The 26,287-nt window shown below is 46.2% G+C and overlaps 1 protein-coding gene across 2 annotated transcripts in view; it reads left to right on the top strand.

Annotated features, from left to right (window-relative positions):
* LOC117557347 (serine/threonine-protein kinase BRSK2-like) overlaps window positions 1–25,563 on the top strand; it is a gene marked incomplete at its 5' end in the record, with an annotated part of 59,966 nt that extends 34,403 nt beyond the window's left edge. The window contains 10 exon segments of one of the 2 annotated variants that reach the window (XM_034233157.1): window positions 679–776; window positions 8,767–8,917; window positions 9,332–9,392; window positions 13,600–14,215; window positions 17,127–17,175; window positions 20,627–20,750; window positions 21,754–21,855; window positions 22,722–22,815; window positions 23,759–23,848; window positions 24,950–25,563. In XM_034233157.1, the coding sequence (XP_034089048.1) occupies window positions 679–776; window positions 8,767–8,917; window positions 9,332–9,392; window positions 13,600–14,215; window positions 17,127–17,175; window positions 20,627–20,750; window positions 21,754–21,855; window positions 22,722–22,815; window positions 23,759–23,848; window positions 24,950–25,167 (1,603 nt within the window). In that variant the 3' untranslated portion in view covers window positions 25,168–25,563. 2 annotated transcript variants of the gene reach the window in all.
* Window positions 25,564–26,287: the final 724 nt, after the last annotated feature.

Here is a 26,287-nt window from a genome sequence, read left to right as displayed (position 1 = left end):
TTTGTCTCTCTGGTTTCTGTCTCTCTGGTTTCTGTCTCTCTGGTTTCTGTCTCTCTGGTTTCTGTCTCTCTTGTTTCTGTCTCTCTGGTTTCCGTCTCTCTTGTTTCTGTCTCTCTGGTTTCCGTCTCTCTGGTTTCTGTCTCTCTGGTTTCTGTCCCTCTGGTTTCTGTCTCTCTGGTTTCTGTCTCTCTGGTTTCTGTCTCTCTGGTTTCTGTCCCTCTGGTTTCTGTCTCTCTGGTTTCTGTCTCTCTGGTTTCTGTCTCTCTGGTTTCTGTCCATCTATTTCTCTCTGGTTTCTGTCTCTCTGGTTTCTGTCTCTCTGGTTTCTGTCTCTCTGGTTCTGTCTCTCTGGTTTCTGTCCCTCTGGTTTCTGTCTCTCTGGTTTCTGTCTCTCTGGTTTCTGTCTCTCTGGTTTCTGTCTCTCTGGTTTCTGTCCCTCTGGTTTCTGTCTCTCTGGTTTCTGTCTCTCTGGTTTCTGTCTCTCTGGTTTCCGTCTCTCTGGTTTCCGTCTCTCTGGTTTCCGTCTCTCTGGTTTCTGTCTCTCTGGTTTCTGTCTCTCTGGTTTCTGTCTCTCTGGTTTCTGTCTCTCTGGTTTCTGTCTCTCTGGTTTCCGTCTCTCTGGTTTCTGTCTCTCTGGTTTCTGTCTCTCTGGTTTCTGTCTCTCTTTCTGTTCTTCAGGGAGAACCAGGAGAAGATGATCTACTACCTCCTGTTCGACAGGAAGGAAAGATATCCCAGCTGTGAGGACGAGGATCTGCCCGCCAGGAACGACCTCGGTAACAACATTCAATTATATTATACTGAGTCCTATTTACCAAAATGTGAAATTCTGAGAAACAAGTGGCAATTTGAGAAAAAAGTGAAATTATGTTAGAAAAAGTCAACATTTTAAGAAAAAAAGGGAAATTCTGAGAAAAAAGTGAAATTGTGTGAAAAATACAAAATTTAGCGAAAACATTTAATTGTGAGAACATTTCAAAATTCTGAGAAAAAAGTCATAATTCTGATAAAAGTGACATTTTGAGAAAATAAGTGAAATTATGGGACAAAAAAGTCAAATTATGAAATAAAAATTCTAAGAAAATTGAGAAGATATGGTAATTTAGAGAAAACATTTTTATTTTGAGAAAAAAGTGAAATTTTGTGAAGAAAGTGATAAAAGTGAAATTATGTGAAAAATGTAGCGAAACAAATTAAATTGTGAGAAAATATCAAAATAGACAAAAGTCATAATTCTGATAAAAGTGAAATGTTGAGGATAAAGTGAAATTTGTAGGAAAAAGTAAATTTCAAGAAAAAAGTGAAATTGTGAAAAAATGTGAATTCCTCAGAAAAAAAAAGTGAAACATTAAATAATATTATGCTGCGTTCAATTTACATTGGGATTAGGAGGTCGGAGGCAATAATGTAATATAATACATTATTTTATATATATTATATATTTATATATGTATAGTCTTGAAGTGACCAAAAAAGTGCAACCAAAATTCTAATGTTGCCCGCTATGAAATAGAGTTTGATTTCAAACAGCTCTTATGACTGAAACTTATACTGAAACCTGCTCTATGACCTTCTGATGATGTGAAATGTTGTCCTTCTTTTTAATAATCCATTCCTTGCACAATTAATGTATACTTTGTCAGGGAATAATTTGCCCTGCATGTCCTCCTTCACCCTCTGACGCAGATGCCCCACCTTGAGCAGCCGTTATCTCCCATAAGGAGGGGCTGCCCTAGCAAGTTGCTGTTGTTACCAGTTTGTGAGCGGGCAGCTCTCGGTCAGAGATAGTGATTGTTGTGGGACACCTGGAACACATCCTTCTCGGGCGCAGATGACCCCGAGCCGTAAGAGACAACAATGTGATTCAGTGTCCTCAGCTGTTTAGTCTAAATATTGAAGAATGTTGATTATTACACTCTGAACTAGTTAAACCTGGAGCTACAGGAGGGGTCTTCAGAATTGATTTGGCATCTCAACCGTGTGGTCAGACCGTGGCCCGTGACATGTCTTGTGAATTCTCCGGCCGAAGCTCCAAATAAACCGTCAGTGTTTGCTATCAGAGCTCCAGCTCTCCTCGTGTCTCTCTGAGTCCTGACTCCTTCAAAGCTCCAGCTCTCCTCGTGTCTCTCTGAGTCCTGACTCCATCAGAGCTCCAGCTCTCCTCGTGTCTCTCTGAGTCCTGACTCCTTCAAAGCTCCAGCTCTCCTCGTCTCTCTCTGAGTCCTGACTCCATCAAAGCTCCAGCTCTCCTCGTGTCTCTCTGAGTCCTGACTCCTTCAAAGCTCCAGCTCTCCTCGTGTCTCTCTGAGTCCTGACTCCATCAGAGCTCCAGCTCTCCTCGTGTCTCTCTGAGTCCTGACTCCATCAAAGCTCCAGCTCTCCTCGTGTCTCTGAGTCCTGACTCCATCAAAGCTCCAGCTCTCCTCGTGTCTCTCTGAGTCCTGACTCCATCAGAGCTCCAGCTCTCCTCGTGTCTCTCTGAGTCCTGACTCCATCAGAGCTCCAGCTCTCCTCGTCTCTCTCTGAGTCCTGACTCCTTCAAAGCTCCAGCTCTCCTCGTGTCTCTCTGAGTCCTGACTCCATCAAAGCTCCAGCTCTCCTCGTCTCTCTCTGAGTCCTGACTCCTTCAAAGCTCCAGCTCTCCTCGTGTCTCTCTCTGAGTCCTGACTCCATCAGAGCTCCAGCTCTCCTCGTGTCTCTGAGTCCTGACTCCATCAGAGCTCCAGCTCTCCTCGTCTCTCTCTGAGTCCTGACTCCTTCAAAGCTCCAGCTCTCCTCGTGTCTCTCTGAGTCCTGACTCCATCAAAGCTCCAGCTCTCCTCGTGTCTCTCTGAGTCCTGACTCCATCAAAGCTCCAGCTCTCCTCGTGTCTCTCTGAGTCCTGACTCCTTCAAAGCTCCAGCTCTCCTCGTGTCTCTCTGAGTCCTGACTCCATCAAAGCTCCAGCTCTCCTCGTGTCTCTCTGAGTCCTGACTCCTTCAAAGCTCCAGCTCTCCTCGTGTCTCTCTGAGTCCTGACTCCATCAAAGCTCCAGCTCTCCTCGTGTCTCTCTGAGTCCTGACTCCATCAAAGCTCCAGCTCTCCTCGTGTCTCTCTGAGTCCTGACTCCTTCAAAGCTCCAGCTCTCCTCGTGTCTCTCTGAGTCCTGACTCCATCAAAGCTCCAGCTCTCCTCGTGTCTCTCTGAGTCCTGACTCCTTCAAAGCTCCAGCTCTCCTCGTATCTCTCTGAGTCCTGACTCCATCAAAGCTCCAGCTCTCCTCGTATCTCTCTGAGTCCTGACTCCATCAGAGCTCCAGCTCTCCTCGTGTCTCTCTGAGTCCTGACTCCATCAGAGCTCCAGCTCTCCTCGTGTCTCTCTGAGTCCTGACTCCATCAAAGCTCCAGCTCTCCTCGTGTCTCTCTTGCCCCTTTCACACCAACGCGTTTTCAGCTCCGGCTCGGAGTGTCGTTTTTTCCTGTTCACACCGCAGCGGCGCCGCCTCTTAGCTCCGGAATCCAGTTCACTTCCAGCTCCAAAAAATGGTCGCTTACGTCGAGGCGTGCAGGAAACTAAACCCTCCTCCCCTGAACATGGGTCGACTGTCATGCCTGCCTACAAGCAGTAGTGCTTATAAACACACTTTATAAAGTCAGGCAACACTAACCAGGCTTCGTGTGATTCTGTTTATTTGTACCTTACTTTGACCATCCGTTCACTGTTATTGATCATTGTGGAGAGAGGCAGACGTGTTGTTTTGTATTATAGCAGCTATCGGATGGAATCAATACATGGGCTGCACAGGTTGTCGTGTCCGACTATCACAAGTAGAATCATAATAAAAATACGCCGGTAAAATGTGCCTGTAGAAAACGGTTTATGCCACAATAGGATAGCAATAGCAAGTAGTCAGTTTAGCTTCGGTTGCTATGCTAACATCACCCATTTTATACCAGAGAAACTTTCATAACAGCGTTGTGATAGCAAACAGCGTCAATTCAGACTGACACACATTCACTTAGGCTAAGGGGAGCTGGGGATATGTATCAGCTGCTTGTGTGAGTCGGACAGTGAATACTTTAGAGCGGCCGCTGCAGTGTGAGCTAACCGGGAGCTAACGGAGGAGAATAAACTCCCGTGGAAGAGCAGCCAACACTGCTGCGGTCGGTAAATGCTGCAGAAACACATTAATAAACAATGAACCACGGCACTCTGGAGCAAAGTATAAGGTTGGAGAAGTCGTTATTCAATTTATTCTGGCTTCGTGTGATTAAAAGCAACACGATCATCGACCCGACGCAGTTCCCCGTTGTTGTTGTTGTTGTTGTTGTCGTTGTTGTTGTTGTTGTGAGCGCCGTAATGCCGTTGGGGAGCAAATCAGCGATGTAAACGGTGACGTCATGACGCAGCAGCGGCAGCACCAGTCGGGCTCTGGGCGGTGTGAACAGAGCGGGAGCAGAAAAGGGAAACCGGAGCTGAACCAGAAAAGCTCTAGCTCGGAGCTAGAAAGGGAAAAGCGCTGGTGTGAAAGCCGCATCAGAGTCCTGACTCCATCAGAGCTCCAGCTCTCCTCGTGTCTCTCTGAGTCCTGACTCCATCAGAGCTCCAGCTCTCCTCGTGTCTCTCTGAGTCCTGACTCCATCAGAGCTCCAGCTCTCCTCGTGTCTCTCTGAGTCCTGACTCCATCAGAGCTCCAGCTCTCCTCGTGTCTCTCTGAGTCCTGACTCCATCAGAGCTCCAGCTCTCCTCGTGTCTCTCTGAGTCCTGACTCCATCAGAGCTCCAGCTCTCCTCATGTCTCTCTGAGTCCTGACTCCATCAGAGCTCCAGCTCTCCTCGTGTCTCTCTGAGTCCTGACTCCATCAGAGCTCCAGCTCTCCTCGTGTCTCTGAGTCCTGACTCCATCAGAGCTCCAGCTCTCCTCGTGTCTCTCTGAGTCCTGACTCCATCAGAGCTCCAGCTCTCCTCGTGTCTCTCTGAGTCCTGACTCCATCAAAGCTCCAGCTCTCCTCGTGTCTCTGAGTCCTGACTCCATCAGAGCTCCAGCTCTCCTCGTCTCTCTCTGAGTCCTGACTCCATCAGAGCTCCAGCTCTCCTCGTGTCTCTGAGTCCTGACTCCATCAAAGCTCCAGCTCTCCTCGTGTCTCTCTGAGTCCTGACTCCATCAGAGCTCCAGCTCTCCTCGTGTCTCTGAGTCCTGACTCCATCAGAGCTCCAGCTCTCCTCGTGTCTCTCTGAGTCCTGACTCCATCAAAGCTCCAGCTCTCCTCGTGTCTCTCTGAGTCCTGACTCCATCAGAGCTCCAGCTCTCCTCGTGTCTCTGAGTCCTGACTCCATCAGAGCTCCAGCTCTCCTCGTGTCTCTCTGAGTCCTGACTCCATCAAAGCTCCAGCTCTCCTCGTGTCTCTCTGAGTCCTGACTCCATCAGAGCTCCAGCTCTCCTCGTGTCTCTCTGAGTCCTGACTCCATCAAAGCTCCAGCTCTCCTCGTGTCTCTCTGAGTCCTGACTCCTTCAAAGCTCCAGCTCTCCTCGTGTCTCTGAGTCCTGACTCCATCAAAGCTCCAGCTCTCCTCGTGTCTCTCTGAGTCCTGACTCCATCAGAGCTCCAGCTCTCCTCGTGTCTCTCTGAGTCCTGACTCCATCAGAGCTCCAGCTCTCCTCATGTCTCTCTGAGTCCTGACTCCATCAGAGCTCCAGCTCTCCTCGTGTCTCTCTGAGTCCTGACTCCATCAGAGCTCCAGCTCTCCTCGTGTCTCTCTGAGTCCTGACTCCATCAAAGCTCCAGCTCTCCTCGTGTCTCTGAGTCCTGACTCCATCAGAGCTCCAGCTCTCCTCGTGTCTCTGAGTCCTGACTCCATCAAAGCTCCAGCTCTCCTCGTGTCTCTCTGAGTCCTGACTCCATCAGAGCTCCAGCTCTCCTCGTGTCTCTGAGTCCTGACTCCATCAGAGCTCCAGCTCTCCTCGTGTCTCTCTGAGTCCTGACTCCATCAAAGCTCCAGCTCTCCTCGTGTCTCTCTGAGTCCTGACTCCATCAGAGCTCCAGCTCTCCTCGTGTCTCTGAGTCCTGACTCCATCAGAGCTCCAGCTCTCCTCGTGTCTCTCTGAGTCCTGACTCCATCAAAGCTCCAGCTCTCCTCGTGTCTCTCTGAGTCCTGACTCCATCAGAGCTCCAGCTCTCCTCATGTCTCTCTGAGTCCTGACTCCATCAGAGCTCCAGCTCTCCTCATGTCTCTCTGAGTCCTGACTCCATCAGAGCTCCAGCTCTCCTCATGTCTCTCTGAGTCCTGACTCCATCAAAGCTCCAGCTCTCCTCATGTCTCTCTGAGTCCTGACTCCATCAGAGCTCCAGCTCTCCTCGTGTCTCTCTGAGTCCTGACTCCATCAGAGCTCCAGCTCTCCTCGTGTCTCTCTGAGTCCTGACTCCATCAGAGCTCCAGCTCTCCTCGTGTCTCTGAGTCCTGACTCCATCAAAGCTCCAGCTCTCCTCGTGTCTCTGAGTCCTGACTCCATCAGAGCTCCAGCTCTCCTCGTCTCTCTCTGAGTCCTGACTCCATCAGAGCTCCAGCTCTCCTCGTGTCTCTGAGTCCTGACTCCATCAAAGCTCCAGCTCTCCTCGTGTCTCTCTGAGTCCTGACTCCATCAGAGCTCCAGCTCTCCTCGTGTCTCTGAGTCCTGACTCCATCAGAGCTCCAGCTCTCCTCGTGTCTCTGAGTCCTGACTCCATCAAAGCTCCAGCTCTCCTCGTGTCTCTCTGAGTCCTGACTCCATCAGAGCTCCAGCTCTCCTCGTGTCTCTCTGAGTCCTGACTCCATCAAAGCTCCAGCTCTCCTCGTGTCTCTCTGAGTCCTGACTCCATCAGAGCTCCAGCTCTCCTCGTGTCTCTGAGTCCTGACTCCATCAGAGCTCCAGCTCTCCTCGTGTCTCTCTGAGTCCTGACTCCATCAGAGCTCCAGCTCTCCTCGTGTCTCTGAGTCCTGACTCCATCAGAGCTCCAGATCTCCTCGTGTCTCTCTGAGTCCTGACTCCATCAAAGCTCCAGCTCTCCTCGTGTCTCTCTGAGTCCTGACTCCATCAGAGCTCCAGCTCTCCTCGTGTCTCTCTGAGTCCTGACTCCATCAAAGCTCCAGCTCTCCTCGTGTCTCTCTGAGTCCTGACTCCTTCAAAGCTCCAGCTCTCCTCGTGTCTCTGATTCCTGACTCCATCAAAGCTCCAGCTCTCCTCGTGTCTCTCTGAGTCCTGACTCCATCAGAGCTCCAGCTCTCCTCGTGTCTCTTTGAGTCCTGACTCCATCAAAGCTCCAGCTCTCCTCGTGTCTCTCTGAGTCCTGACTCCATCAAAGCTCCAGCTCTCCTCGTGTCTCTCTGAGTCCTGACTCTCCATTGCTTCAGAAGTTTCCCCCACATACATAATATTAATAAATACATTATTTATCTCCATAGTTTCTCTTGTACTTAAAATCTCACTGTACATTCTACATTTATATATTCAGTTTAATATTTAATATTCCATCCCTCACATACGTATATATTAATGCTGTCAAAATTATCGCGTTAACGGCGGTAATTAATTTTTTTAATTAATTGCGTTAAAATATTTAACGCATTTAACGCATGTGCAGAATGGCCCGCCCCATACATCCCACCAGAGGCAGCGCCAGGGTATGGCTGGGGTAGGCTACACCCATACCAAGAAATGGCTTAGCCCCAAATAAAGTCGCCAACTGGCGCGGAGTAAATTGCACAGACAGCAGTTAGTCAGATTGATTTCAGCCACTTGTCTGGAAATACCGAAGACCAGAAACGGTTTTGAAAACTTTTGTCACGTAGTGATCATCTTCTCAATAGAACATCTTTGATAATGTCTTCTGGCCAATCAGAATCAAGATAACGGCGTGGTGTTGTTGCAGGAAGTCCCGACGGAGAATACTTTTGCTGTAGTACAGGTAACACATAACTGGTACGCAGGTTATGTGCGTAATCTGAAATGCGTACCGTCACTTGTGTCACAAAGCGCATTTGCGTACCGACGTACTTGTGAAGCTTTTCCAGAAGGCGGTTAGATCACCGGACGACAGTCGGTCTCCGTGTGCACAGACAGGGCTGCTGTTAACGTCGGTCTGTACAACGCAATTGTGCCAAAAAACTATGCCACCCGGCTGCGGAGGGAGACTCCCCCCCCCTTCACTGGAGAACTGCGCTAAAACAGCTGATCACAACGTTCACACTCTGTGGTCACGAAGTACTCCACTAGCCCCCCCCCCCCCCCCCCCCCGTCGACTTTCCTGAAGTACTCCCCCGTTGATAGAAATCAACACGTAATGAATTAAGACTCAACGGTTTGATGATTGATAGGTGTGTGGGCAGTCTTTCATTTTGACACACAGAACAATGTTATAATAAACATAGATACTGTATGTTAAATGGATATATCCGCCTTCTTCCATTCATCTTTCCATTCCCACAACAATGTACATAAATAAATGGCATATTTTAGACATAGTTCGAATGGCGATTAATCTGATTAATTAATTTTTAAGCTGTGATTAATCTGATTAAAAATTGTAATCGTTTGACAGCCCTAGTATGTATATATAATAATTTGCTTTATATCTTGTTATTGTTCATTTGTAAATTCAACATGTATATTTTCTACTTTTTTGTTTATTTCTAGTCTTTTTCATTTGTATTGTACAATGCCTTGTCTTTTTATGCTGCTGCAACACAAACATGTCCCAAATTGGGATCAATAAAGTACTTCTTATCTTATCTGATCTGATCTTATCTTCAGACCCCCCCAGGAAGCGTGTGGACTCGCCCATGCTGACGCGTCATGGCCGCTGTCGTCCAGAGAGAAAGAGCCTGGAGGTCCTGAGCGTCACAGATCAGGGGTCTCCCACCCCGCCTCGCAGGGCTCTGGACTCTAATGCACACAGCCAGAGGTGAGATAACACATCAGGGCAGGTTCTTCTATGTTATTTTATGTTTGCAGGGATGTCGTATTTTTGTGTTGGAACCTGAAGGCAGCATCTTCCTGGTTCCCTCCATACATTCTGAGAAAATTAAGACATTCTCATAAAAAGTTAAATTCTGAAACAAAAGTGACATTTTGAGAAAAATGTTAAAAGTTTTAAGAAAAAAATGATTTTGTGAAAAAAGTGAAATTCTGAGGAAAAAAGTGAAATTAACAATTTACAAAAAAAGTGACATTCTGAAAAATATACATTCCGGGGAAAAAGTGAACAATCTGAGAAAAAAGTGGAATTCTGAGAATTTTTTTTATTTTTTTTGAAAAAAGTGCATTGAATTTTCTGAAACCTTGATGACTCTTCATTGTTTCTTCCTTTCTTCCAAAGGTCCCGTTCAGTCAGTGGAGCGTCGACAGGTCTGTGCTCCAGTCCTCTGAGCAGTCCCAGGGTAAGACTTCACTCACCTGTAGAAAACAGCTCATTACTTCCTTGCTTCATTAGGGTTTATTATCATAGAGAAAAACAGTGTTCAACCTGCTGTCTGGGAACACAATGAGCACCTTACACCCACAAGGTTAATGTCCCCTGCTACCATGAAAGAAGGGTTTAATTAAGACATATAATCATTAATATAGCTGTTTAAGTAAGTCTGTTTAACTGCAGTTGTTGTAGGAAAATACTGATGTTCAATAGGAGTAGGGTTGGGTACCGAGAACCGGTTCCGGTTCGGAACCAGTTCCAACATTTCGATTCCAACGGCATCATTTAGAAATGTGAATTTCGGTTCCGCTTTTCGATGCCTGAGGAAATGTTTCTCGCCGCTCTCCGTAGCCTACTGTATGACTGCGGCGGGGCGGGAAATGTAGCGTTGTACCTACACTTCCTACAGCGTAACCTGAGACTAGGGCCGGCCCATCCGGGCCCGTAGCACTGGCATTATAGATGTTCGCCTAGGGCGCCAGATCTGGGGAGGCGCTGCGCTGACAGCTCTGGGAGGAAAAAACATTTTTGACCGTTGGGGCTCATCCTAATTTTCGGCCTTGATGTAACAATATTCATAATTAAGTAAATGTAACACCCTTTTCATCCCGGTTACACTTTTCATTTCCCCTGTACGATGGGCGCTGTAAGTGATGAAAATGGGGGATGTTGGCTTATCTGGCACCCGCAGCTCACAGCTAAAATGCGAGTGAGAGAGGGAGGGTGCACCGGTACGCGCTGTTGTTATTAGCATCTGGTGCTAGCTGCTCTAACGGAAGAACAAGGTGTTTCTACAATGATGTGGAGGGAGAGTCCTCTCCAGTCAGACTGAGAGGCTGATAACTACAGCCCAGTGAGGTAAAGGACTCTGAGTATTTAGATAGTTCACTTTAGTCTAAGTTATCTCAGTGGGTCTCAAACGGTTTGGTCACAATTTATGTAAACACATATTTCCAAGGCACTCCTTTATAATTATTGGGATAAAACAGGTTTGAAATCATTCCAATGCATACTATAGGACAGTAAACCAGACATATCGTTTTAAACTGGAGAGATACAAAAATATGCATAAATAATGTATTTGTTATTGGCTATGGGTTACTGGTTATGCTCACATACTTATTTAATTATTAAAATGTAAACCGATCTTTTTCATATGGGTGTTTAGAGTTGTACCCCCCAGATCTAGTCTCTAGTCATTCTGCTTAAAGTGCACCAGATTGAAGCATTTTACTTTAAAATGTTCAAACATTTCTTCCCGGTTTGCCTGAGAGGCAGGTACGCTTGTTTTTCTCAACAAGAACTGTTTTTAAATGGGGGGGGGGGGGTTCCTTTAAAAGTTGCACTGTTGTAGCTTCAGTGGTTCTCAGGTTACATAGCAGTGAATATAAACTGATCCATGTGAATATTACTGTAAACTAACCTGTGTAAAAGTTTCTCGAGTAAATGTAATCTTTTTGGTGGAAGAAGCATGTATCATTTTTGTACCCTGCCCTCAAAGAATCGGAATTGAGAACCGTTAAGAACCGGAATCGAAAAGTAGAATCGGAATCAGAATCGTGGAAATTCAAACGATACCCAACCCTACATAGGAGTCAAAGAGTCTTTGCTTCGTATTGGTCTCGGTAAAAAAAATAGAATATTCCCAGACTTATCTTTGAACTTGTTTTCCAAGAGGCAGACAGTGTTTGTTTATCAGTTGCAGTCGATCAGTATTTGTTATCTCTCTGCAGTGTTGTAGACTTAATACACTTCCAGATGTCAGATGTACTGTATATAATCAACTTGTAAATATTATCTGTAAATTCAATATATACATATCAGTTTTGGTCATCAGAGGAAACAAAACAAATTTCCTGTGATGCTGTTTTTTGTTTTCTTCTGATAACCTCTGCTCAGACTGTTGTTGCTTGCTATGCTTTTCATCCTCAGTTATACACACATTACCATTTCATGAACACACCATGCTGCCTCATACTAAAGTCTGTGTGTGCCTGATGACATAACACAAACATAACAACACCCCAGAATAGATGGTGCAGGAATGGGTCATAAAACCTGTAAATGAGTCATTATTTCATCACTGTAGTTTCTTTATAGCCCAACATTAGCCGCCTTTAGCTTAGCGGTGGTGACGGGAAGTCATGTGACCGTGCTGTAGTTCCTTCATAGCCCAACATTAGCCTCCTTTAGCTTAGCGGTGGTGATGTGAAGTCATGTGACCGTGCTGTAGTTCCTTTATAGCCCAACATTAGCCGCCTTTAGCTTAGCGGTGGTGACGTGAAGTCATGTGACCGTGCTGTAGTTCCTTTATAGCCCAACATTAGCCTCCTTTAGCTTAGCGGTGGTGACGTGAAGTCATGTGACCGTGCTGTAGTTTCTTTATAGCCCAACATTAGCCGCCTTTAGCTTAGCGGTGGTGACGTGAAGTCATGTGACCGTGCTGTAGTTCCTTTATAGCCCAACATTAGCCTCCTTTAACTTAGCGGTGGTGATGTGAAGTCATGTGACCGTGCTGTAGTTTCTTTATAGCCCAACATTAGCCTCCTTTAGCTTAGCGGTGGTGACGGGAAGTCATGTGACCGTGCTGTAGTTCCTTATAGCCCAACATTAGCCTCCTTTAGCTTAGTGGTGGTGACGTGAAGTCATGTGACCGTGCTGTAGTTCCTTTATAGCCCAACATTAGCCTCCTTTAGCTTAGCGGTGGTGACGGGAAGTCATGTGACCGTGCTGTAGTTCCTTCATAGCCCAACATTAGCCTCCTTTAGCTTAGCGGTGGTGATGTGAAGTCATGTGACCGTGCTGTAGTTCCTTTATAGCCCAACATTAGCCGCCTTTAGCTTAGCGGTGGTGACGTGAAGTCATGTGACCGTGCTGTAGTTCCTTTATAGCCCAACATTAGCCTCCTTTAGCTTAGCGGTGGTGACGTGAAGTCATGTGACCGTGCTGTAGTTTCTTTATAGCCCAACATTAGCCTCCTTTAGCTTAGCGGTGGTGACGGGAAGTCATGTGACCGTGCTGTAGTTCCTTTATAGCCCAACATTAGCCTCCTTTAGCTTAGTGGTGGTGACGTGAAGTCATGTGACCGTGCTGTAGTTCCTTTATAGCCCAACATTAGCCTCCTTTAGCTTAGCGGTGGTGACGGGAAGTCATGTGACCGTGCTGTAGTTCCTTCATAGCCCAACATTAGCCTCCTTTAGCTTAGCGGTGGTGATGTGAAGTCATGTGACCGTGCTGTAGTTCCTTTATAGCCCAACATTAGCCGCCTTTAGCTTAGCGGTGGTGACGTGAAGTCATGTGACCGTGCTGTAGTTCCTTTATAGCCCAACATTAGCCTCCTTTAGCTTAGCGGTGGTGACGGGAAGTCATGTGACCGTGCTGTAGTTCCTTTATAGCCCAACATTAGCCTCCTTTAGCTTAGCGGTGGTGACGGGAAGTCATGTGACCGTGCTGTAGTTCCTTCATAGCCCAACATTAGCCTCCTTTAGCTTAGCGGTGGTGACGGGAAGTCATGTGACCGTGCTGTAGTTCCTTCATAGCCCAACATTAGCCTCCTTTAGCTTAGCGGTGGTGACGGGAAGTCATGTGACCGTGCTGTAGTTTCTTTATAGCCCAACATTAGCCTCCTTTAGCTTAGCGGTGGTGACGTGAAGTCATGTGACCGTGCTGTAGTTCCTTCATAGCCCAACATTAGCCTCCTTTAGCTTAGCGGTGGTGACGTGAAGTCATGTGACCGTGCTGTAGTTCCTTTATAGCCCAACATTAGCCTCCTTTAGCTTAGCAGTGGTGACGGGAAGTCATGTGACTGTGCTGTAGTTCCTTTATAGCCCAACATTAGCCTCCTTTAGCTTAGCGGTGGTGACGGGAAGTCATGTGACCGTGCTGTAGTTCCTTTATAGCCCAACATTAGCCTCCTTTAGCTTAGCGGTGGTGACGTGAAGTCATGTGACCGTGCTGTAGTTCCTTCATAGCCCAACATTAGCCACCTTTAGCTTAGCGGTGGTGACGTGAAGTCATGTGAATCATGCAACATCCCTGCACCACTCTAACAGATCACCATCTTTTCCTTTCTGATTTGGGGTTGTTAATGAATCCTTTCCATGAACCATAACTCATAACCATATCTTTCTCTCATCTCTCCATCTCTTCTCCATCTTCTCTGTCTGTCCCATCAGAGCCCGGTGTTCACTTTCAGCCAATCAGAAGTCGCCTCAGCTTCCTCCTCCAAACCAGACCCCAAACCAGGACCTTCCACCACCACCACTCCTACCATCCGTCTAAAACCAGACCCAAAAACCCAAACCCTGCCCTCAAAAAACCCCAAAGATCGCCCTCACTTCCACTCCATGAAGTCCCTCCCCCTCCATTCTCCTCGCTCTCCTTCTCCTTCACCTTCTCCCATTATCTCCCCCACTCCTCGCTTCTTTAATTTCCCATCTCCGTCCATCTTTAAATCCAAGAACACCTCCTCGTCCTCTTCTAATTCCCCTCCTGTGTCTCAGGTGACTCCTCAGGGTTCTCCGCTGCCCACCCCTCTGGGCACACCTGTGCATCAAATCCAACACCACCCCTCTTCCTCCTCAAACACTCCTCCTCCCTCCTCTTCCTCCTCCTCCTCTTCCTCCCGAGTGGACGGAGGAGGAGGGGGCGGGGCTTCTCTGACTCCGCCCTCCAGCCCGGGAGGCAGCGGGGGATTGGCCGCTTCAAGCTCCGCCCACTGGAGGACGAGACTCAACTCGTTCAAGAACAACTTGCTGGGGTCGCCGCGCTTTCATCGACGCAAACTTCAAGGTGAGGGAGTTTTAAAGGTCACCAATAGCGTGGTGCAGGAATGAGTCCTAAAACCAGGAAGTGAGTCAGCATTTCTCCACTTCCTGTTCCCTCGTCTCAGAGCCAATGGGATCTCTCCGTAGGGTTTAGGAAACTAGCTGAACTAAGGTCTGTGGTTGAGACTCATTGAAGAGACGGATCACGTTTTGTTCTAGGACATTAAATCATCAGCAGTGACCCCACTGGTGATTTCTGAAGAGTTGACGTGCCTGAGAAACGATGGTTGTTACCAAGTGGCTGAATAGGACTACAGAAGTCGTGGAGGACGTTGTACGTCATTACGCCGAACACGTAAACACTGCTCTAACTTAGTTTCTGTTCTGCTTGAAAGCAAGTCCCTGCCTCCTGCGGAGTGTTCAAACAAACGCTTCAACTCGTTCCATCTAGAGTCTGTGTGTTTGAATCTGGATCTGAAGTCGGCGTGACGTTGAAGTCGTGCTGCTGGACTCACTGTAGTTCCTTTATAGCATCACGTTAGCATTTAGCTTCTGGACGTTAGATTTATGATTAGAACATTATGAAATAGACATGTGGAGATTATCCTGAACAAAACGTGCATTTATCAAACAGATTCTTTTCCTAATCCTCTGGAGAAGCAACCCCTCGCTTTGCTTTAGTCGAGGGAACAGCAGCTTCCTTTCAGGTTTGATAACGTCCTCCCTCGCACACCGCTTCTATTATGCCAATCCACTTCTTTCATGGCTCTTCTACATCAAACATGTGTCCCCGTCTTCTTCATGTCTCTTCTACATCAACATCCTGTGTCCCCTTCTTCTTCATGTACTCTTCTACCATCAACATGTGTCCCCCTTTCTTCTGTTCTCCCCTATCATAAATCAACATGTGTACCCTCTTCTTCATGTCTTTCCTACATCAACACGTTTGTCCCCTCTTCTTCATGTCTCCTTCTACATCAAACATGTGTCCCCTCTTCTCATGTCTCTTCCTACATCAACATGTGTCCCCTCTTCTCCATGTCTCTTCCTACCATCAACATGTGTCCCCTCTTCTTCATGTCTCTTCTACATCAACATGGTCCCCCTCTTCTTCATGTCTCTTCTACATCAACATGTTGTCCCCTCTTCTTCATGTCTCTTCTACATCAACATGTGTCCCCTCTTCTCCATGTCTCTTCTACATCAACACTGTGTTCCCCTCTTCTTCATGTCTCTTCTACATCAACATGTGTCCCCTCTTCTTCATGTCTCTTCTACATCACATGTGTCCCCTCTTCTTCCATGTCTCTTCTACATCAACATGTGTCCCCTCTCTTCATGTCTCTTCTACATCAACATGTGTCCCCTCTTCTCATGTCTCTTTCTACAATCAACATGTGTCCCCTCTTCTCATGTCTCTTCTACATCAACATGTGTCCCCTCTCTCTCATGTCTCTTCTACATCAACATGTGTCCCCTCTTCTCATGTCTCTTCTACATCAACATGTTTCCCCTCTTCTTCATGTCTCTTCTTCATCAACATGTGTCCCCTCTTCTCCATGTCTCTTCTACATCAACATGTGTTCCTCTCTTCTCCATGTCTCTTCTACATCAACATGTGTCCCCTCTCTTCATGTCTCTTCTTACATCAACATGTGTCCCCTCTTCTTCATGTCTCTTCTACATCAACATGTGTCCCCTCTTCTTCATGTCTCTTCTATATCAACATGTGTCCCCTCTTCTTTTCATGTCTCTTCTACATCAACATGTGTCCCCTCTTCTCCATGTCTCTTCTACATCAACATGTGTCCCCTCTTCTTCATTCTCTTCTACATCAACATGTGTCCCCTCTTCTTCATGTCTCTTCTACATCAACATGTGTTCCCCTCTTCTCCATGTCTCTTCTACATCAACATGTGTCCCCTCTTCTTCATGCTCTTCTACATCAACATGTGTCCCCTCTTCTTCATGTCTCCTTCTATATCAACATGTGTCCCCTCTTCTTCATGTCTCTTCTACATCAACATGTGTCCCCTCTTCTCCATGTCCTCTTCTACATCAACATGGTGTCCCCTCTTCTCCATGTCTCTTCTACATCAACATGTGTCCCCTCTTCTTCATGTCTCTTCTACATCAACATGTGTCCCCTCTTCTTCATGTCTCTTCTACATCAACATGTGTCCCCTCTTCTTCATGTCTCTTCTCCATCAACATGTGTCCCCTCTTCTTCATGTCTCTTCTACATCAACATGTGTCCTCTCTTCTTCATGTCTCTTCTACATCAACATGTGTCCCCTCTGTGGAAAGAGACTCTGAAAGTTTCAGGAACAAAGATTCTCTCTCTTTTGATCCATTTCTATAAAAACCTGTCTGAAAATGAGCTGATCAGATTTTGGCCACTTGATGATGTCATAACGATGTTTTGTCTTGTGTAACCATTAGCCAATCAGCAACCAAGGTAACCCCCCCCCATATCACCTGAATCTCCTCTAGAGCTCCATTGAGTTCTTTGTAACCAAATGTCTCTCAGAGGGGCGTGGGGAGGGGCTCCTTATTTTCATCTGAAGTAACAGACAGAGAATCAGCACTTTGGAAACAGGGCTGAAACAGAGGGGGTTATGGGTAATGCTGCAATGACCTGTTTGGGGTTTCAGCCAATCAGAGACAGTGAATGATGAAGGTGTGCATCTTCTCCACTGATTGATAATGAAAATGCATTTGTAGGACATGTTTCTCCATCGCTGTGACCTTGATGCTCTGCTAACAGTTTGTCTCCACATCCAGTTCAGAGGGTATTATTACTACGTGTGTGTCCTGCCTCAGGCTTCGTCACTAATGTCTCTGATCATCTGCAATCAGGCCATTTACTGTAGAGCCTGTCGTCAGGACTCACTGCCCTTTCCCTTTTCCGTTACTCACTCTTTTTCTTTTTGTAGTTCCCACATCAGAGGACATGTCCAGTCTGACTCCGGAGTCCAGTCCAGAGTAAGTCTTTCTCTACTTTACGATGTCTAAAAGTGCAAAACAACATTTCAAAACGGTCTTTCCACAAAGTCCATTTGGTGTTTGATGGATGCTTTCAGACTCCAGGACATAGATTTGTATCAACTCCTGTTTCCAGAATCATGTACCTCACTTTATTTCATGATCATAATAATATAGACGCATTTATTGTCATTATACAAGTACGAAGAGAGGAGTAAAGCTAGCATTCATACATACATCAAATATCGTAATAACAAAGTAAAGTGCAGGAAATAATTCAATTACAGTATAGCATAATAGCATGGATTAGCTAAGGGCTACAGTGAATATGCATTTTACGCTCAAAACGTCTCGATTCGCATTTTCTCTCTGTTAACGTGTTATTTTGACTGCGTCCAAATGCAAAACATGTTCAAATGCATACATAAAATAATATAAGATGGAAATACGTAAAGTAAAGTATCTGAAAGTTGGTCTTGAGTACAGTACAAGAGTCCATTTACTTTGTTAATTACCAACACCGAACTTATTATAATCAGTTTACTGTAAATTGATAAAAATGTATATTTTTTAATTTTTTAATGCTGTTTTATTTCTATTGTGAGATGTTTACATTTTTAGAATTGTTTATTTCTACTCTTTTAATTTCTCTAATGTACAATGCCTTGTTTTTTATGCTGCTGCAACGTGAACATTTCCACCATTGGTATCGATAAAGTACTTCCTATCGTATCCTATCCGGTAGCATTAAGCTGTCTTTGGCTCTTTTCTGCTGTAACAAAGTACTGTTCCCCTCTGTGGGACTAAGACCCCGGCCACACGAGGACGATACGGGTTGTATCCGCATAGTTTCTCTTGCGTATAGCGCTTTCGTTCACACGAGGCCGTGACAAAACGATAGGAACGGACCCCGCAAACGATAACGGGTCCCAAGGTGGATAGATCTGCAAACGGAGCGCTCTGGGGGGCAAACGGCTCCGTCTGTACGCCCTATACGATCATGTCCTGATAACGATGAAAATAGCCCCGCCTCCCCTCCCCGCCCTCCCCCTCCCCACGTCTCCCTCTCCCCACGCCTCCCCCTCCCCACGTCTCCCCTCCCCACGCCCCCCTCACCCACGTCTCCCTCTCCCCACGTCTCCCCTTCCCCACTCCCCTATCCCTCCCCCCCACGTCTCCCTCCCACTCTCTCTCCACAGTCTCCCTCTCCCCACGTCTCCCCTCCACATCTCCCTCTCCCCCCACCTCTCCCTCTCCACACGTCTCCCTCTCCCACATCTCCCTCTCTCCCCTCCTCCTCTCCCCACGTCTCCCTCCCTACATCTCCCTCTCGTCTCTCCCCATCTCCCTCTCCTCCCCCTCCCCACCCTCCCTCTCCCCACCTCTCCCTCTCCACACGTCTCCCTCTCCACCACGTCTCCCTCTCCCTACCTCTCCCTCTCCTCCCCCTCCCCACGTCTCCCTCTCCCCACCTCTCCCTCTCCCCATATCTCCCCTCTCCCCACCTCTCCTGCTCAGAGATCAGCTGCTGGGCTGTCAGAAGAGGGGGAGGAAAAGGGAGGCTCCGTTTATTATTCTTATATTATTATATTGTGGTGACCACCTATTAATACACTGGGACATAATTCATACATGGAACTACAGTTGGGGGTATTGTTCCCACACGGACATGTTATGTGTTTACTATATATGTTGTGTGCCCTCCTGGCTGCTCTCTCTTCTTCCCGGACTGCAACCGGACAACATGACCTTTGCTGCTCTCAAAGAAAGTTCCCTTTTGCACCTTCCTTGCACCGCCTCTGACTCCCTATCTCTCGGCACTACACTGGTGACCCTGACACGTCTCGAGAAGTTTCCGGGATGGACCCGAACACGGCAAAAAGAACGCAAGTTTTTTTCTCGAAATGCCGGGGATTTTTTGGAATGGTCCGTGGCTGCCACCGGCACGCGGACTGAGGCTCGGTGCGCGTCCCGCAGAAGAGCTGGGGACGTTGCTCGCCGTTCCCGCATCAGCCTTCCAACCAACGGGGGGACGATGCACGACCTGCTGGGTAGACCAGCAACCCGATGGCTACCTCGTGGGCTTGTTTCTTCGGGGCGTGCGGCTGCACGCTGACGACGACTAGCGGCTACCCATGGCTGCCAGCTAGCGGCTAACGGCTAGCTGTTAACGGCTGTCGACGTATTTCTGTTAACATCTGACTGTTAACTATTTTTTCCGGTGCCGGAGAGGAGGTTCGACCAGCCGGTTGACCTCGTTTGGACACTCAGCTTTTTTTCACCACCTCGACGGCGGTTCCAGACGCCACTCACGTTTTCATCGGCGCCTGGGTGGCGCACTCCTGGACCCCGTCTCGCCTCGACAGTTTCAGACGTCGCCCATGCTCCATCGGCCCATGGGTGGCGCGCTCCGGGACCCTGTCTGGCCTCTCATCTGTCCACGTCTCCTTCCTCCCGGGGAGACTGCTCCTCCCTCTCTGGGATACCTCGACGCCTGCCGAGGACTTCATTCGCCACGACACCTACTGCGGCTCCCTTACGACGGCCCGTTCCGGCCCGCCCCCGGTGGAGGTGCCCTCGCCCTCATTAGGGCCCCTACCCTCTCCTGCGGCCCCCTTTCGTCGGCCCGTTCCGTGGCCCGGCCCTCACCTGCGACCCCACCCTCCTCGGCCCCTGTGGTGCTTCCTCCACGGATGCGAGAATTTTTTGCCATGTTTGAATTCTGGCGGGGCTTGTGTGGTGACCACCTATTAATACACTGGTTCATAATTCATACATGGAACTACAGTTGGGGGTATTGTTCCCACACGGACATGTTATGTGTTTACTATATATGTTGTGTGCCCTCCTGGCTTTTCTCTCTTCTTCCCGGACTGCAACCGGACAACATGACCTTAGCTGCTCTCAAATAAAGTTCCCTTTTGCACCTTCCTTGCACCGCCTCTGACTCCCTATCTCTCGGCACTACAATATAGAGTCGTTATCAATTTGTTTTAAAGCTCAATAAATAACAAAGAAGACCTCTGACCGGCACTTTTCTAATTTTGTCCGGAAGATTTAAACTTTAACGGACATGTTGACCGGCGGAAAAAAATGTTAACGGAAACTCTGCCGCACGGTCCCCTCGTCCCTTGGAAGAGGCAGAGAGGTGGGTGTTTTTCATCTGCTGGTGGACTACCGGAGAGATTTACAGCAGGAGCACACGCCGTCCACCGCTGAGAATAAAGGGGTCTTCTTCACTGCTTTTGGTGTATTTTGTGGCGGCAGCAGCGCCACTTACAGGCCTGGCATATGTACTACAGCGTTTCCAGCGGTCTCGTGTGAACGGACACGTTAATGAATCGAATGCGTGTGAACGGAAGACTTTTTTGAAAATGCATACGTTCCCGTGTAAATGGGGTCTTATAAAAGTATTCTGATATTATCTTATCCAACCCTTGCTTGTTTGCAGACTGGCTAAGAAGTCGTGGTTCGGGAACTTCATCACTCTGGAGAAAGAGGAGCAGATCTTCGTGATGATTCGAGACAAACCGCTCAGCTCCATCAAGGCGGACATCGTGCACGCCTTCCTCTCCGTGAGTTTAGACATTCATATATAATACTATATATATATAGAGGTGCAGGAATGAGTCCTAAAACCCTGGCATGAGTCAGCATTTCATCACTTCCTGTCCCGGGGTCTGGAGGTCAATGGTTTTCTGAATGTGTTTTTAGTCTGAAATGAAGTCTGTGGTTTTAACACAAACTGAAGAGATACGTCAGTAAATACCCCACTGGTGGATTTAATATTGTATAAGTGTCTAAATTAGACGACATTAGCCTCCTTTAGCTTAGCGGTGGTGACGTGAAGTCATGTGACCGTGCTGTAGTTCCTTTATAGCCCAACATTATCCTCCTTTAGCTTAGCGGTGGTGACGTGAAGTCATGTGACCGTGCTGTAGTTCCTTTATAGCCCAACATTAGCCTCCTTTAGCTTAGCGGTGGTGACGTGAAGTCATGTGTCCGTGCTGTAGTTCCTTTATAGCCCAACATTAACCTCCTTTAGCTTAGCGTGGTGACGTGAAGTCATGTGACCGTGCTGTAGTTCCTTTATAGCCCAACATTAGCCTCCTTTAGCTTAGCGGTGGTGACGTGAAGTCATGTGACCGTGCTGTAGTTCCTTTATAGCCCAACATTAGCCTCCTTTAGCTTAGCGGTGGTGACGTGAAGTCATGTGACCGTGCTGTAGTTCCTTTATAGCCCAACATTAGCCTCCTTTAGCTTAGCGGTGGTGACGTGAAGTCATGTGACCGTGCTGTAGTTCCTTTATAGCCAAACATTACCCTCCTTTAGCTTAGCGTGGTGACGTGAAGTCATGTGACCGTGCTGTAGTTCCTTTATAGCCCAACATTAGCCTCCTTTAGCTTAGCGGTGGTGACGGTGAAGTCATGTGACCGTGCTGTAGTTCCTTTATAGCCCAACATTAGCCACCTTTAGCTTAGCGTGGTGACGTGAAGTCATGTGACCGTGCTGTAGTTCCTTATAAAAGCTGTATTTATGGCGTTTAGTTCCTCTGAGTGTTTCTCTCTCTCCTCTCAGATCCCGTCCCTCAGCCACAGTGTTGTTTCTCAGAATAGTTTCCGGGCAGAGTACAAGTCCTCCGGCGGCCCGTCTGTCTTCCAGAAGCCCGTCAAGTTCCAGGTATTTCTGCGTTTTTATTAACTATCCATCCCCGTGTGGCCTGGCCAGTAACATTAAAACATGCAGAGTATATAATGTGTATAATGATATAATTATTTCAATATGCAAATGCTCCCTGTGAAGAGTTTACATGTTGTAATATCAGCATCATATAAACAAATATTTAATAATAGAACATTCATATTTAATACTAGTATACAATCTAAAACCTTCACGCAGCTTTAGCCTGCATTTAGGCAGAATTCATAATGCATATATCACAGCACAGAGTTACTGTATTCGCTCACACACACAACATGAAAAAGACAAACAAATAAATAAAGTCAAACTTAAGTGTAAAATGAAGGACCTACAATTGTGGGCGAAAATATCAAAATGGTAAAAGAAATGTTGTTCTCAGTGGAGTAGATTATTTGTTAACGATTCTAATAAAATTCACTGTTACTGCAATCAGTCCAATATTAAAGGGCCTCCCTATATCCAAAATATATTCTGTTGAGCCTTTAATATGTAAGATATTGATGTATTATGTGTGTACATGTAATACATCTAATACACATCAATGTAGTGTTTTTGTACTTGATATTGCATGTTGTATTTATATTTGCAGACACATAGATGAGGTCAACAGCTCACAATATTTCATTTATCTTGTAGTTTCCATAAAGCAGTGTGTTTCTTTTAAACATGTCCATCTTCACTGCCCCTGGTGGTGGCATGCGACACTGATGAGGCGGAAAGAAGTGAAAGAAACACACAAACTGATAATAATCACCATCTGCTTGTAAAGCGCTTTGGGCACCATGAAAAGCGCTTTATAAATAACCTGTATTATTATTATCTCTAATCTCTAATCTCCTCTTCAGGTGGACATTGGTTTCTCTGAGGGCGAGAGAGAGAGAGAGAGGGAGGGGAAGAGAGAGCTGGGGATCTACAGCGTCACCTTCAGCCTGATCACAGGTAATGGGTTCATGGGGAAGATGTGTTAAGAGGCCCAAATATGTGCATATTTTGTGCCTCTTGTGCAGGGGTGTCCAAACTACGGCCCGGGGGCCAAATACGGCCCGTGGCCCATTTTGAAACGGCCCTCGGTAAATTCCAAAAGTATAATGAAATAGGGCCTTCAAATGAAACTTGTGCTTGTCTTTCTTAAAAATATACATACAAATATATCGCACAGTATTCATGTGTTAGTAAGCACAGTTTTTAAAGTTGAAAACATTTTCTAACTAATTTAAGTAGATATAAAATAAAGCCCAATAACTTAATAACATAACAAGCTTGAAATCTACCCTTCATAGTTCCTCTTATGATAATCGATCTGAAGCTTCTGTTTTAAGGAATGAGCTGCCAACAAAACAATTGAAACCCTATAGAGAGTTGTGATGGAGGCTGTTGTGTTTCTTAAAGCATTTTCAAGTATCAAGAATAATTTACCTACATTTAATTGATTTTGCTGACTTATACCTGATCTTATGAGGCGATATACCTCTAGTGAGCGGCCCAGCCCTTCGTATATTTTTCTGTGTGTGGCCCTCGGTGAAAAGAGTTTGGAAACCCCTGCTCTAGTGTGATCCCTGTGTTCCCTCCAGAGGGAGTTTCTCTCCCACTTTATACCGTCTTTGTATTCTTTAACCGTGTTTATTGTGCTCCTCTCATAAAATAACTGGCCCCCCAGTAAGATTGGTCTAGAATCGTCCCTGCAAGGATCCTCAATATGTTGACTGCAGGGGCTGAACGAACCTACAATTTTCCGACTGAAAGTTCAATGCACCGCCTCAAAGCCACAGTCCCCTTTATTCTATTCATGAGGATGTCTTCCATAAATTCAACATCTACATTTTTTTGTAGGCTTAAAAAAACACAATGAATGCATCCCAGTTGCTCCTCTCTCTGCTCGCAGGTCCGAGTCGCAGATTTAAGAGAGTCGTGGAGACGATTCAGGCTCAGCTGCTGAGTTCTCATGATCAGCCCTCTGTGCAGGCACTGGCTGGTAAGAAACACACAAACACACACACACACACACACACACACACACACACACACACACACACACACACACACACACACACACACACACACACACACACACACACACACACACACACACACACACACACACACACACACTCATACACACACACACACACACACACACACACACACACTCATACACACACACACACACACACACACACACACTCATATTGTACCTAACTAAGATTTTGGGGTTCTTTACCCATAGGCGGATTTTGCGGGGGGGGGGCATTGCCCCCCCTAGTGGCTGAAATATGTTACAGCATTACTACGTCTAAAACTGTTCCAATACAAATATTTCGTATATCAATATTTTAATAAGGTAGGACACTCGTTAATAATATTGTAGCGTGTTCAAGTAACCAAGGGATATAGTAGTTATCAAATAAGTAAGATGTGTGCAGGTATGTAATGCATGTTGTTGGGGGGAGAGACCGCCCCTTCCATATGAGTGAGTGTGTACGGCGGGCATGAGGCGTGCATGACGGGACGAGTTGTGTTCGTATGTGGAAAAGTCATACTCAGTGCGGTGAACGCTTTATTGCTACTGTATCTGTAGCACCCCACACAATAGTTGGGAAGTCAGTAAAAAAAGGTTTGCCCCCCCCAAGCGCAAATGTCAAACTCCGCCTTTTTTTTTTTTACAGATTCAGATGATTAGCTAATATAAAATATAAATACACTAATAAATAAACATGTACCTATAATTATAGGTTCAGATATCCATCTGCAGTATACAAAGTACTTCAAACTAGCTGCACCTTCACCAGCTTTGAGAACACTTTCATGATCAATCATTATAAAACATATATATATATTATTCTGAAATGGACCAATCTGCACAACGACTACTTTTACTGTCTTTCACTATATTTAGATGAGAATACTTTTCTACTTTCACTTGAGGAACATTTTGAATGCAGGACTCTTACTTGTAACACAGTACTTCTTCCCTGTAGTATTGCTATTTACTTTAAGTAAATATCAGAGTACTTCTTCTTCCCCTTCCTCCAGTATTGTTTGTTTCAAGTCTCCTCTCTCTGTTTTCCCACCTCTGGCCCCTCAGATGAGAAGAACGGCTGTCAGATCTCGCGGCCCTCCACTCCTTCCCGGCAGAATTCCCGACGCTCCGAAAGCGGTTCTGAGCGAGATCGGGTGGAAAAGGATCGTCCGGCGGAGGGAAGCAGCAGCGGGACAACTTTACAGAGAAAAGAGTCGGGAAAAGACAAGACCAGACTCCTGTCGGCGTCTAACGGGACGCAGTCTCACCCCTGAACGAATGTCTGGGAAGAGGGTCGTCCTAAAAAGGCCTTTTTCTCCTCCTTCCCTCAGTCCTCCCCTCATCCTTTTCCTATTTAGTCCAGTCTAGTTGCCAGCAGTGAGAATCCGGGAAATGTTGAGTACCTCCAAAAGTTTGGCAAATGTCCCGTCATATGCAGGCTAGCATCCGGCAGAGATGGTAAAAGTACACACATCCTTTACTCAAGTAGAAGTACAGATACTCGTGTTTAAACATACTCTGGTGAAAGTAGAAGTACTGACTAAACTTCTTCACTCAAGTCAAAGTAAAGAACTTTGAAGTGTACTTCAGTAAAAAGTACCCATAACTAGCAGCTGCTTTAAAGAGTACCTGACCTCCCTTTATATTAATAGAACAATAATGTCATTGTTAGCTAATGAATGTTTCCATGCTGAACAACGGCAACATGACAACGTTTCCATTGGTCCCTCTTCTTTAGAGAAGACCAGGAAATGATGGATCCACGGATCGTGTTCAAATCAATAGGCACGCAATGACTCTAAAGAATAATGATCACGCATCAAACACACATTCAGACTAAAGGAACCAGCTGTTTGGGAAATGAGAGAAGTAGAAAGTGCAGGTATTTGAGTTCAACATGTGAGAAGTAGAAAGTACAGGTATTTGAGTTCAACATGTAAGAAGTAGAAAGTACAGGTATTTGAGTTCAACATGTAAGAAGTAGAAAGTACAGGTATTTGAGTTCAAAATGTAAGAAGTAGAAAGTACAGATATTTGAGTTCAACATGTAAGAAGTAGAAAGTACAGGTATTTGAGTTCAACATGTAAGAAGTAGAAAGTACAGGTATTTGAGTTCAACAGGTAAGAAGTAGAAAGTACAGGTATTTGAGTTCAACATGTAAGAAGTAGAAAGTACAGGTATTTGAGTTCAACATGTAAGAAGTAGAAAGTACAGGTATTTGAGTTCAACATGTAAGAAGTAGAAAGTACAGGTATTTGAGTTCAACATGTGAGAAGTAGAAAGTACAGGTATTTGGGTTCAACATGTAAGAAGTAGAAAGTACAGGTATTTGAGTTCAACATGTAAGAAGTAGAAAGTACAGGTATTTGAGTTCAACATGTAAGAAGTAGAAA

Source organism: Gymnodraco acuticeps, unplaced genomic scaffold (assembly GCF_902827175.1).
Source record: "Gymnodraco acuticeps unplaced genomic scaffold, fGymAcu1.1, whole genome shotgun sequence".
NCBI lineage: Eukaryota > Metazoa > Chordata > Actinopteri > Perciformes > Bathydraconidae > Gymnodraco > Gymnodraco acuticeps.
The sequence above is the reverse complement of the archived record's forward strand: the minus strand, read 5'-3'. Positions and strand labels throughout refer to the sequence as shown.